Below are 13,444 nucleotides of genomic sequence, written 5' to 3'. Positions count from 1 at the left end.
CAGTGAATTCACCTTAACATTCACACTTGGTTTCCATACAGTGGAGTCAATTAAAATATCCTAGAAAATAATTCAGATGGCAACATGTAGCCATCCACTGATTTGCAAACCCTTTCGAAATTTAAATTTGAAAAAAATTCCCAGTCCACCGAGTCGACTTGGAAATACTTTCATCCACTTATTTCTCATAAGACTTTACTAAGCGTCTACAAATTAGTGTCATAAAAATGAATAAAAAAGACTAAAACATTTGGCTTAAAATAAATACTAAGAATGCAATAAATCAAGCAAATTATGCAAACCAAAGGAATGTAAACACAAAAATAAAACCACAGTCTTTAAAGGTCTTCAGATCTGAATGGACAAAATATTCAGAGAAAGGTATTTAATTGGTTTAAAAGGTAGCAGAGAGCAAACATTGGCAAAGCTCTTTTAACTTGATATAGCTTTAATGGTGATTTTTTTTTTTTCACTGAAAATGAAACGTGTTTGTTTCTAAGGGGATTGAACAGAGATGAGCATAAAATCTGCATGTCAGAAAAGATAGTTTGTCTGCTCCAACTCCAAGGGCAGGACTACCTGTCCTGGGGTAGAGGGCAGGCAGAAGTGTCACATGGGTGCTGGCGGACAGCATGGGATGCTTCTGCCAGCTGTATTTAGGCCTTGTTCAGGCTACTACGGAAATCCTGACTAAGCTGCGATCTGTTCTCTACCTTACAGAGACCCCTCTGATGTTTTGCTTTGCTTGCTTAAGATGTATTGATTTGAATTGCCCCAAACATTTATTTTCCCTTTACAAACCCTGTAACGCTATCGAGGATCTTTTCGAATGGTATTGAAGCCAGCCAAAGGTAAAGACTATTGCACATACTGACATGTAGAATCTATTGTAAATCATAGAGGTTTGTGGTGTTTCTTGATTTTCTGTGTTTGAAGAAAGGGCTATTTTAAGGGCAACAAAATTAGACCGGTGACACACCCCTCAAAGCCTTATCAGGACCCTGTAATATTCTCTGTATCCATAAGAATGTTGTGTGATATATTCCGCTATTGAATGGATGCCAAATATGACCACAGTGCCAGACTTTTTCATTGGTGGCATTTTTACCACTACAGAATGGCCAGTTCAATCAATCAAACTATCGTCAGAGACTGTTCCACACCAGCACCCTGACTTTGTTGGGAGGCCAAACAACCAATGACACTCCACAGTAAAGGTAATTTCCCATGCTGGTGTATTTCAAAAAGGGTGTCACACAAGAGGGCAGAGGACCATGGCTTTTTCCAATGCCTTGATTGATTTCCATATTATCACTAAAGGAACCTAGGGGGAAAAAGGAAAACCAATATATTTTTTGAAGAGGGAACATAGGGAGGAGCAGAAAGATTAAAAAAATGTATTGCCCTAAGCACAAATAATATTATTTCTGGGGTTTCCCATAAGCCGCAGAAACGGAACTTTCCTTATCCTGTTATTACAGGGACTTGATTAGCAGAATCATGTGGCACAACAGAAAGGCAATGGCCTGGAGTAATCAGAGATTGAAATATAAAAAGGCTAAAATGTTTGTTTTATATCTATTCCTAGAATAGAGAATTATATGGTCTGTTGCCACTCCCCACAAGGGTCACAGCACAAAATACATATTGAGCAGGCAATCCAACAGGTAACAGAGGAAACTGCGAGCCCCCAGGTCCCTAGGATAAGGAAGCGCCATAGGGTGGAGCTCCTGTGGCATGCAGCACTCAGAGACTGTGCACAAAAATAAAGTGTGATTCTTAAAAAGTGACTTGCCATAGAAAAGTGGGATTGATGTTAACTACATGTGAGTGGGTCTGGTGAGAGTTCCCATCAGGAGTACAAAAGCTCCTCCTGGAAGTCGGTGTAGTAACAGTAACCGTAATAATACAAACAATAATACTTGCTTTTGATTCAAACATTTTCACAGTAATTAATGCAGGGGGGTTGTGACCCGGATACACACTAGCTAGGCATCTCCCCAGGTCAGGTGGATCAGAGCCCGTGTCTCCAGGGATGTTTAGCTTATGCCTTTTACAGGCTTTCAGATTCGCTACCTTGCAGTCCACCTGTGTAAACCGCACCTAATAAATACCTTTCTCTATGTACAAAACAGAGATGACGGGCGGACACACGGCCGCGGAGGTGTCCTCAATGGGCTGGGAGGGTGTCGTCCTAGGCCACACGAACGTGGGGCTCGTCTTCAGTCTCCTGGCCCAGGCTGGTATAGGTGACTGAAGGCTCCACCTGAGCTGTGGCTGGTAAGTCCACGACGGGTCCCGAAGGATTGCGGAACTGCTTGTAAACGCGGGGGTCCTGGGCTATGTATGTGGAGGTGGAGGAGTAGAGCACCAGGCCGAGGAGGATGGTGAAGAAAGACAGGAGATAAAGTCCTGAAAACTAAACAACACAACAGCCAAGTCACTTAGCGGCCAGAGCAGAAGCACTTACCCATGAATGAGGCACAGAGACGGGAGCGGAGCCATGACAGGCAGCTTGATGAGTCGGCCAAGGATCTTGATGGAAGGTGAATGTTCTCTTCTACCCTGTCTTGGTCTTACTGATTCTCCTTATCTTTTTTCTTGACTCTGTGGCTAACACAGAGGAACACTCAGCTAATATTCCCTAAAGCACCCATCTGAGTACCTGATGTGAGAGAGAGTTAGTTAATCACGAATTAAAATACAAGTTAAAAGCAAATACTCTCTAATATCACTCAACAAAGAGTTGGTTGTTTGTGACTTCATTAAACATGGAAGAAATAGAGATATTCCACTTAAGGTTGTAATGAAGCCATAAACACTGAGTCCCTCACTGACACAGCTGCATCAGGCACTTTTGTTTCACCTTAATCCAATTCAGACACTATTTGTCTTCTGAGTAGGAATTGTTATTGACTTTGGTAACTGTCTTTGCAAGATTAGATTATCCTTGGATAGAAAGAAATAGTATAACATTTCATTCTTGCTCCATTAATCTAAAAACAAAACCAAATAGGGATGGATATATAGTGTTCTGTTCTTAAACTACTGCTCAACAACTCATATAGAGTTTTGTGGTGAAAAAAAAAAAGAAAATATTGGTGTATACAACTTCCCTGAGAATTTACATATGTTTTTGAAAAAAACTACACCTTCTGGGCCTTCTTGAGTAGTTATTCTGGAATTACTTGAGTAGTTAGTGTTAGTGGGGGAGAGGGAGGTAACAGTATGAGTGTTGCCATTTCTGTTGTTTCATTCATTCATTCACTCCTTCATTCAACCAATAGTTTTCTTCTATGTCTTCTCTGTATTAAACTTTGAACTATGTGCTGGGGAAAGAGAAATGAAAACATACGGTCCTTACCATCAAGGACTTAATAGTCTCAGTGGAGAAACAGAGGTACAGATAGATTAAAACAAGGCAATGCACTTATGGCCTACCAACTCCCATTGTAGTTGACAGCTGTTGTCCCAGTCTTGACTATATCTTGCATCCATTGGGAAAAAAGGATCAATTTGATTTTCCTATTTTATTTTTTATGCTCATACTGTCAAAGAAAGAACTAAAGACTGGTTAAAAAAAAAAAAAAAAAGACAAAAATTAATTGGAAGCTGGAAGAAAGGAAAACAGGAAAAGGATCCAGAGAGTCTATAAAGTTAAGTTGCAATGTTATAATAAAGAGTTAAAAGGTGGCTATTATGCTTAATAATAGGAAAGGCGGTTTTGAAAATGGCACTTAGAAAAAATATTCCTGTGGTTAAAAGTTCCTGCTATGATGTTTTGTTTTGTTTTGTTTTTTACCTCTCTGTCCCTCTGTCTCTTTCTTTAGCAGCAGCAAGGTAGTTAAGACTAAAGATCACTTTCTGATTTTCTACAGCACTCCTCACCCTGTCCTACAAGTCCTTTATCCTTCACACTCATATGATAATACCTTCTCAGATGGATTTGTATACTAGACTCAGCTTGTAACAGCTTCACTTAATTAGCTTGATTAATTCAGTTTTTCCCAGTGAAAATAATTTTTTTCTTTATGAATTTGTTTGTCAAACAAAATGGTAGCAAAAGAAAACCACTAACTCAGGACTGCTGTATATGATCTCAGAAAACTTATTTACCCCCAAATTTGCTTCCTGAAGTTCTGCATTCAAGAGCTTCATCCTTTACCTGAAACTTTGGCAAATGAAATGAGTTTGTTCCTAACATTAGCAACATTTCAAATATTTTGTTAATGACTCTCATTTTCAAAAATCCCCTCATGCACCTCCAGTTTCCAGTGAGAACTTTTCAGGTCTTGGGTGTGAGGCCGCCCCTGTTGCAGCAGATGAAGGCCGAGAGATTAAGAATGGGGCTCTGAGATCAGAACTGCATTATAACCACAAACAGGATTCAAATCTAGCCCCACTCCTCTCTGGCTGTCATTGTGGACAACTTTTTTCAAGGTCCAAGTTTCCTTATCAGTACAGTGGGGATAATAATTGTACCTACTCTATAGAGTTGTTATAAAGATAAAATTAGGTAAAGCACGTGAAGCACTCATCCTACTGCCTACCTTGCAGTGAGTGTTCAACCTACATTGGCTCCATTGTTATTATTATTACAGCACTATCTTATCATCAGTGACCTTACATATAAGACTGTTACAATACTCTTATATAATCATTGATGAAATTGCCTTTCTCCTATAGTCCCTTGACTACGGGACTCTGTCTTTCTTGACCAGTGTCAAGTGCAGAGCCTGGCATAGTGTAGGCATCTACTAAGTGTTATTTGCTCTTTGTTTACATTTTGAATGAATTAATGAATTTAATTAAAGTTTCATACTAAAGAAAGAAACCATAAAAAAATCAGCCTGTACCAATAGTGTATTTCAAATGTTTTAGCTTTCAACTCAATCCAACGTCATCGCTCATACATAAAATGCTAAACAAAGACTCCTTGAAAGGGAAGTCATAGTACTGATCCTTAATCATTGACTCCAAAAGTCATCTTCAAACCTGTGATCAGTTAGAGGAGAATGATGATGAATTGGGAGGAGCAATGTAGAAGGCAAGAGTCTGGGTAGAAGATTGTAGGCTGCTGACCAGAGGACTGGCAGAGGAAGTTCCATAAACTTGGGGTGGACAGGATTTGGCAACTGAAATAATGTAGAGACAGGAAAGGATCTGATACAGGGTATGAGAAGGATTTGAATTCCTCTCAATTTCTAATTTTGGCTCCTATATTCTGACTTGATCAATATGACAAAGATTTTAATGGCCATTTTTTGTAAAGCTAATGCCTTTGTCAGTGTAAAAAATAATACCTGAATCAATCATTTTTGGGGCATGGAACTATCAAGTTGAGTGATAAAACCACTACAAACTGTTTTCCTGGGACACAGCTTTAGAATGATAACACATACCTTACGTACAATGCATTTCCATTTAATCGTACAGAATTCACTCTAAAATTGTTCAAAATACAGACAGAATGGAATTTTGTATGACAGAGGCATCTTGGAAGTCACCCAAGGGGTTTTATTAATAGTCGGTAGAGAAAGTTTTCATTTAACACACAAACCCAAAATGGGAGCAGTAACGCAAGCATTAGATTAATCTGGAGAAATATTGAATGTTAAAAATAATTACAGAAAGGCTTTGTATTTTAAAAAGTAAGAAAAAGTTTCACTTTTCTCCTCTTTATAGATTGACAAGAAAAAAGAAAATTTAACAGGGGTAACTAATCGGATGACCCTCAGTTCTGGAAGCTGCACTTATCCTGACAGGGCAATTATTTAAAAAAAACAATCAATCAAACAAAAATTCTGTATACTCTAGGCTGCTTAATTTGTTTACTGCAAAGAAATACTCATGCCTAGTTCCTGGAAAGCCATCTCCCGGTGACAGATAAGGTGAGTTTCAGGTAGAGGTTTGCTGCCTCCCTTTAAGAATACGGGCTGCTGTCTGAAGTGTACTCCGTGGTCCTCACCACAGTCAACTGTAGCCCATCAGAAGATGCTGTGTGTTTGGTGCTGCACTTTTGCCTGCATTTTATCTGACTTGTAATTTTGAGAAGCTGAAAAAGGATGCACCCTTTCTCACTACCCCACTGTACACACTACTGACTTTTCTCTTGCCTTTTTCCATCTTGACGGGTCTCACTGCTAGCAAGGATCAGAAAGCAGTTGCTGTACATAAGGAGAATGTCTGCGTGTTGCTTAAAGCAATCTGACTGGGACACGAGCCATTATTCAGAATGGGGTGGCTTGGAAGACTGATGATAAATCTGCACCAAGCTCTTTAACCTCCAACTAGGGGTGAAACCTAGCTCTTAGCCAGCTGGCATCTCAATATAATTACTAGTTAGCTAATGGGACATTCAGCACATCAGTTAGGGACAGACCAAATTTTCATTTTAGTTTTGGTATTAAACATCTAAGTCGAGTTTTAATAAACAAATGACTTTAATGGGCCTAAATCTAGACAAGTAGAAAACCACATGGTTTGAAAGCCATTTCAAAGTATATTTATAAATATATCAACTATACTATGTGGGGAAGAGGGCAGTTTTTAAGGGAGGTATTCTTTTTTGGGTTGACTAGAAGATGGCAGGGGTAAGCAGAGGAGAACGTGGGCAACCGCAGAGAGGCGTGAGGTAGGGCATGAAGTGACTGTGGGTTAAAGCTCTACTTTCACTGAATGTGAACTGCCTCTACATGGAGGGCCTGGTTTTTCCTTCTTTCCCGGAGAGGGCACGTTAAAAGAGGCCTTTTATGGTGTTTGCCTCTGTGTGACATGGCTTTTACAAGGTTCCTGATGTTAGACTGGCTGCTTTTGCTCAGTGACTCCACTTGGGCCTTCTCAGTTATCTGAGAAGAAGGGGAGATTTAGATTTAAATCCAGTTTAGGTCTAACTTGGAGAGCTGAGGAAGCTCAGAGAAAATACAATTGGAAGGAGGGAGAAAATAAGGTCAAATTAGAAAGAAGATACAGGCAAAGAAAATTTCTCAATAGCTAGGAGGAAACAGGACTGAAAAACTTGGAGAGCCCCCTTCCCCCATATAATTCTTTTCTAAATTTACCCAGCACGTATTTTTCTCTCTGTCTCTCTCTTTTAGTGGACACACACACACACACACACACACACACACACGTCTATGAGCCACTACTGCTGACCTGATAGGATCCGCCTTCTGAACTTTTCTTGAGAGAAGCTGAGTAGCCTGAAAGAACACCACCCCTGAAGGCTTCTCATGTATAGCAGGTGAGCAAAGGAGTTGAAACTGGTCTCTCAACTGCATAAGGAAGCTTCTCAGAAATGAATTCAAGGATATTTCTAAGTTGCCTTAAGACATGGCTTTTGACGTGGAAGGATTTCACATATACAAAGGACATGTGGCCACAATAATGATTTCCTTTCTAGTTCTTATTCAATTTTATTCTTTTAAACAGACACAGATGTAATCAAACCTTTCCACATTTTAAACTCTTTAGCAGAAAACATCTAAGAGGGTAGAGTCTGGGAGTCTACAAATTTAGCAGTTGCTTCAGAAGTCAATGCAATCATGGGTAAGAAGAACCATGAAAGCAGTGACTGGTCATTCCCAAGGTTATATGCACAGGCTGGTAAAGGTGAGGTTCAAGAGCTGCTGGGAAGAATTTCCATGTAGAGAGACTGGCCTGGCAATTTCAGCAGCAAGTTATGCCTGGGAAAAATTAGACTTTTAATTAAATTTGGGAAACTGTCCTGAATACTCTGCAGTGTAAAACGAAGTGTCTTCTCCCCTATACTACCACACTCCATGATATAAAATGCACATATAAAGCCAAATCAATGGGCACATCTAACCAAGATTTCTAGACTAAAAGGAATAAATAAGCCCAATGCTGTTTCAAACAGAATCAGATTACACAGTTTGGAGATCTTAGGTACCAGGGTAATTTAAAGACACATCAGTGACAAAGTTAAGCAAAATACCAATTAAAGGAATGAATCATGGGACGTCCCTGGTGGCGCAGTGGTTAAGAATCCACCTGCCAATGCAGGCGACACGGGTTCAAGCCCTGGTCCAGGAAGATCCCACATGCCGCGGAGCAGCTAAGCCCGGGTGCCACAACTACTGAGCCTGAGCTCTAGAGCCCGCATGCCACAAGTACTGAGCCCAGGAGCCACAACTACTGAAGTCTACATGCCTACAGCCCATGCTCCGCAACAAGAGGAGCCACAGCAATGAGAAGCCCTAGCACCACAATGAAAAGTATCCCCTGCTCACCGCAACTAGAGAAAGCCCATGCGCAGCAATGAAGACCCAACACAGCCAAAAATAAATAAATTAAAAAAAAGAATCAATCCATTAATTCTTCAAAAAAAAAAAAGAATGAATCATAATTAAAGATAATGCTGCCATCATGGAGTTTTTAAGTCCAAATATTATGGGTAGGTAAAATTGGATTTTGTAACTAAAAGGGGAGCCCAAGGTCTCTTGGGTCCCCACTTGATATGTGGGTTGAAAGGTGGACCCTGTGGATCACAGCCAGTCTGCTGAGTGTCCTGGGCCGGGAGGGAGAGGACAGCTCACCAATGAAAACACGTCTCTCAGCAGCCGTGTGAGTATAAGAGGGCTGTGGACCACACCTTGAACCTGGGAACGGAATGGTGGGGAGAAGAAGACCAGAGGAAGAAGACCAGAGGAAGCTGGTCATTGCTGGGCAGGCTGTAAGCTGTGGCCTGGGTGGGATCCTGTGACAAAAGGCTCTGCCTGGTCCTGATCTATTGCTGCTGAATCTGAGTCAATTGCTATTCAGGGCAAGGAAACTAGACAGACCTGACTCCACAGAAACATCAACATAAACAAGTTGGTACTTGACCTCCTAATTTTGGCTCTGCACTAACCTAACAAGATCATTTTTATCATTATTAAGGGCATTAAAAATGCAAAAGTTCTGCTTCTGAGTTTACTGAACTGGAAATAAATTCCCCTCAGAGGCCCAAGCTTTTTCAAATTCTTTGGACCTGCCTCATTATTGCTTTGTCTCCTAGTCTTATCTCCTCTTATTTCTCTTCCTCCTCTTTTTTCTTCATTCTTTTTTGTTTTTAAGAAAATAAAAAGGGGCTAAATTTCTCTGGCTAAATAGTGCAATATTTCTTTTTTCTAAGTCATGGCATGGAAAATACCAAATGTGGGCATGGCACACAATCTATCGACAGACACTGAAATTGGTTGTTTTTAGGGACTAAGAATACTGACCTCCACGCCTCCTTCCACATTCTTTCTCCAATTAGGAGAGAGGAAATAATCCCAAATTCATGCTAATCTAATTGAGACAGAAAATAAATCAATGAGTACCTTAGTCCAAATGCCAAATGGTCTCTCAATCCATATCAGAAAACCAAGATATCACTAAGATTTAAAAACTTGGGAAACAACTTATCCTCCAAACATCATACCGTTAAGGAGGGAAGCAGCAACCAGGGCCTTTGCCTCTCCGTGGCCTGACACTGTCACTCGGGGCAAGGCTACGTCCCCCTTGCCATCTGAGTTCAGTTTATGAGGCCTTCTGTTTGGTTTGCAAAACCAATTCATCTGGCAGTATATTCTGTGCAGCCAGTCACATCTAAGGCCAATAAGGGTTCTTTTACAGGCAAGTATCTTCCCCTGTGGTAATTTCACACATGAGTACAGCAACAAGGAGCTAAAAATGGATTCCTGCCACTATCTTTTATATGACAAACAGACCTTTTCACTTGGTTTGATGAACTGTTAGAAATCCTCGTTCATGCAGATTTCTAATTCTCTGCCGTCCAGCAAAAGACCTTCATAGCCAAGCCGGAAGTGGAATAAAAGGGGGCTAGTCTGTGGGAATGTTTAATTATAGGCTCACTTACAACAAAGGCCATTCGATGGCTCATATATGTCTCCTTCCCACGGCTGGTTCTTATTATCACTAGTCAAGGAAGGATAACATCTGTGTGTGAGGTACACCGAGCAGTGGCCTTCACTCTCATGTTTGGACTCTTGCATCACCTGAGATCTATTTTCTCTCTACACAACACAGGGGTACACACTGGGCTGGAGTGATCTTGCAAGGGACTGAATTTTAAAGCAGGTGAAGGATCTTAATTTATGGAAGTGACAGTATTGCAGTTCAGTACACCTCAAAGAACATCTGTTCCATTACAGTGGAATCAAGAGATGGAAACGGGAGTGGCACCGTTCACTTTTTCCTAGTGAGCCACGGGTAAAATTTTGCTTCCTGTCACTGCAACCTTATGCTCTGCTGATCTAAGAGTCTTAGTTCCAAAGGGAGGAACATTTTCACCAGGCGACACACAATGATTCCACCGAACTGAAAGTTAAGATCGGCACCCAGCCACTTTGGGCTCTTCGTGCTTCTCAATGAACACTGTGCTGGCGTGGTCAGCCTCGGTTACCAAGGGGAAATTGTGCTGCTACTTCATGATGGAGGTAAGAGAACGTCTGGATTACAGATCTCCTAGGCATCTCTTTGTATTACCATGGCCTGTGATTGAAGTCAATGGAAACCTTCAACAACCCAATCCAGGCAGGACTACTAATGGCTCGGACGCTTTAGGAATGAAGGCTGGGTCACCCCACCAGGTAAAGAACCACGTAGTTGGCTGAGGTACTCGCTGACGACAAGTGGAGTAGAGAATGGGTACTGGAAGAAGGTAGTTATAAGTACCAGCTACAGCAGCATGACCAGTTACAGAAATGAGGACTGTAATTGTCACGAGTATTTACTCCTTATTTTGTTATTAATATGGTTGTCAGTGTGTGTGTATAAAATATCTTTGTTTTCTCCCTTCTCTTATCCCCTTATCAGATAAGATGTATTGATTTTACACCATAGTATTTAAGTTACAGGACATCAAGGAGAAGAGTGAACATCCCCCAAGATGTTTGCATCCTTTTCTAGGGAAAAGATTAGTGTGTTTTCAGTTGTGTGCAGGCTAGTTGTATCATGTTGGGCAAAAGTACCATCTTGTTATTGTCTTTATTTTGAGATTAAGTATGATTTAAGGAGATGTGTATATGGGTGCCGGGTTGAGAAGACGTAGACCTGTGACAGTCAATTTTATGTGTCAGCTTGGCTAAGTCATAGTGCCTAGATATTTGGTCAAACATCAGTCTGGAGGTTGCTGTGAAGATATTTTTTAGATGAAATTAACATTTAACTCAGTGGACTCTGAGTAAAGCAGATTACCCTCCATAATGTGGATGGGCTTCATTCAATCAGTTGATGGGCTTAAGAGAAAAAGACTGAGGTCCCCAAGGAAGAAGAAATTCTGCCTTTGGACTCAAGCTGCAACACCAATTCTTCCCTGGGACTCCAGCCTGCCAGGCTGCCCTCCAGATTTCAAGCTTGCCAGCCTCTACAATCACATGTGACACTTCCTTAAAATAAATCCATCTCTCTATCTCTCTAGCTCTAGATTGGAAGATGGATAGATAGGACTATGTAGTGATAGAGATAAAGATAGATAAATACACACACACACCCTATTGGTTCTATTTCTCTGGATAACCCTGACTATTAACAACACAAAAATCTGTTATATTAAAGGGCTAGATGCTGATATAAACTTTCATAACAATTTCTCTCCATGGCAAGGTTTAGAAATGGAGTGTTTAATGATATTTTCCAGGCAATATCAAGTGGTGGTTCACAGTACAAGCTCTAGAGTCAGAATGCTGGGGTTTGCATACCTGTTTGCCACCTCCTTGCTATGGTCTTGGACAAGTTCCTTACTTCTCTATACCTCTGGTCATGCATCAGTTAACAAAGGATAATAATAGTACCTGCCATATGGGACTTTTGTGAGCATTAAATGAAATGCATGTATAAAACTTTTGGTGCAGTTCTTGGCACATAGTAAATGTTCAATAAATGTCAGCTATATTGTTATCTTTATATCACAAGAAGTAAATGCTAAAGCAAAGATAGATATAAAAAACCTTCCTCAATAGCCCTCTCTGAAAACTTCAGCATAAATCAAGTTGAACTGAAAATGCATTTATAGAATTGGCAACTTAAGAGACAATCAATCCATCTGGAGAGGAAGGCTTTTTTGGCAATGCAAATAATAACCCCCTGGCTTATAGGCTCAGTGTCTGGACATATTTATCTTGAGTTTTCTTACAATGATAATTATATAAGTCCTCATAAATTCCTATTCTGCTTTACCTTGTTTATTAATTTTGAGCAACTGCTCCCCATTGACACAAATCTTGTTTGAGCAGCCCTGAGTATATGTAAGTTTAGCAATTAATTTTGCTTCCTCATTGTGCTAAGCTTTAAAGTGGACCCCAAAGTACATTCACATCCTAATCCCTGGAACCTGTGAATGTTGGTTACCCTATTTGGAAAAAGGGTCTTTGCAGATGTGATTAAGGAGTTTGAGATGACATATTATCCTGGGTGCTATGGACTGAATTGTGTACCCCTCCCCAACAAATTTGTATATTGAAGCCATGACCCCCAATGTATCTGTATTTAGAGATGGGGCCTCCATTAAGGTAATTAAAGTTAAATGAGGTCATAAAGGTGGACTAGTGTCCTTATGAAAAGAGATCAGAGAGCTTTCTCTCCCACTGCCCTGCGCTCCCCATCATGTGTACACACGGAGGAAAGGCCATGCGAAGATGTGAGAAGGCAGTTGTCTGCAAGCCAGGAAGAGAGCCCTCCCCAGAAACTGAACCCTGCTGGACTCTGATCTGGGACTTCCAGCCTTCAAATGTGTGACAAATTTCTGTTGTCCAAGCCACCCAGCTTATGGTATTTTGTTATGGTGGCCAGAGCAGACTAATACATCTGGGTTATTCAGGTGGGCCTGAAATGCAGTCACATGTATCTTACAAGAGGGAGCAGAGGAAGGTTTTAGACTCACAGAGAAGAAGGGGATGTGAAGACAGAGAAGAGGGATTTGAAGATGCTGGCCTTAAAGACTGGAGTGATAGAGCCACAGGCCAAGGAATGCTGGCAGCAACAAAAGCTGGAAGAAAGAACAGATTCTCTAGAGCCTAGAGCCTCGAGTTGGAACATGGCTCTGCTGAACCTTAGTCTTGGCTCAGTGAAACTGATTTCGAACTTCTGACCCCAGAACTGTGAGAGAACAAACGTCTGTTTGTTTCAAGCCACCAAAGTTTGTGGTAATCTGTTACAGCAGCCCTATGAAACTAATAGACTCAGTAACTATTAGTAATAGACGCAGTAACTAATAGCTCAGTAATTATTCATTTAATAACTGAGCTTAACCATGATCTGAGACCCTATATTATCACCCTAAATATCGTATCCATCCCTTCAAGAAATGCTGACCGAGTTCCTATTATGCGTCATGTGCTGGGGGTACGGTGACAAATAAAATGGATATAACTCTGTTCCCAGTTTCCAGTCTATCGTGGGAGACAGACTAAAACCAACTTGAAGAACTTAATCTGTA

General features: G+C 40.8%; 1 protein-coding gene across 1 annotated transcript in view; it reads right to left on the bottom strand.

Moving 5' to 3' along the window:
• Window positions 1-1,814: 1,814 nt before the first annotated feature.
• The window catches only part of SLC35F1 (solute carrier family 35 member F1), a 414,335-nt gene continuing 402,705 nt past the window's right edge, over window positions 1,815-13,444 (bottom strand). Inside the window, exon 8 of the mRNA XM_029224221.1 lies at window positions 1,815-2,419. Coding sequence (XP_029080054.1) covers window positions 2,195-2,419 — 225 coding nt within the window. The 3' untranslated portion in view covers window positions 1,815-2,194. The remainder of the gene's footprint in view (window positions 2,420-13,444) is intronic.

Source organism: Monodon monoceros, unplaced genomic scaffold (genome assembly GCF_005190385.1).
Source record: "Monodon monoceros isolate NGI ecotype Baffin Bay Population unplaced genomic scaffold, NGI_Narwhal_1 Super_Scaffold_15, whole genome shotgun sequence".
In the NCBI taxonomy this organism is placed as follows: domain Eukaryota; kingdom Metazoa; phylum Chordata; class Mammalia; order Artiodactyla; family Monodontidae; genus Monodon; species Monodon monoceros.
The sequence above is the reverse complement of the archived record's forward strand: the minus strand, read 5'-3'. Positions and strand labels throughout refer to the sequence as shown.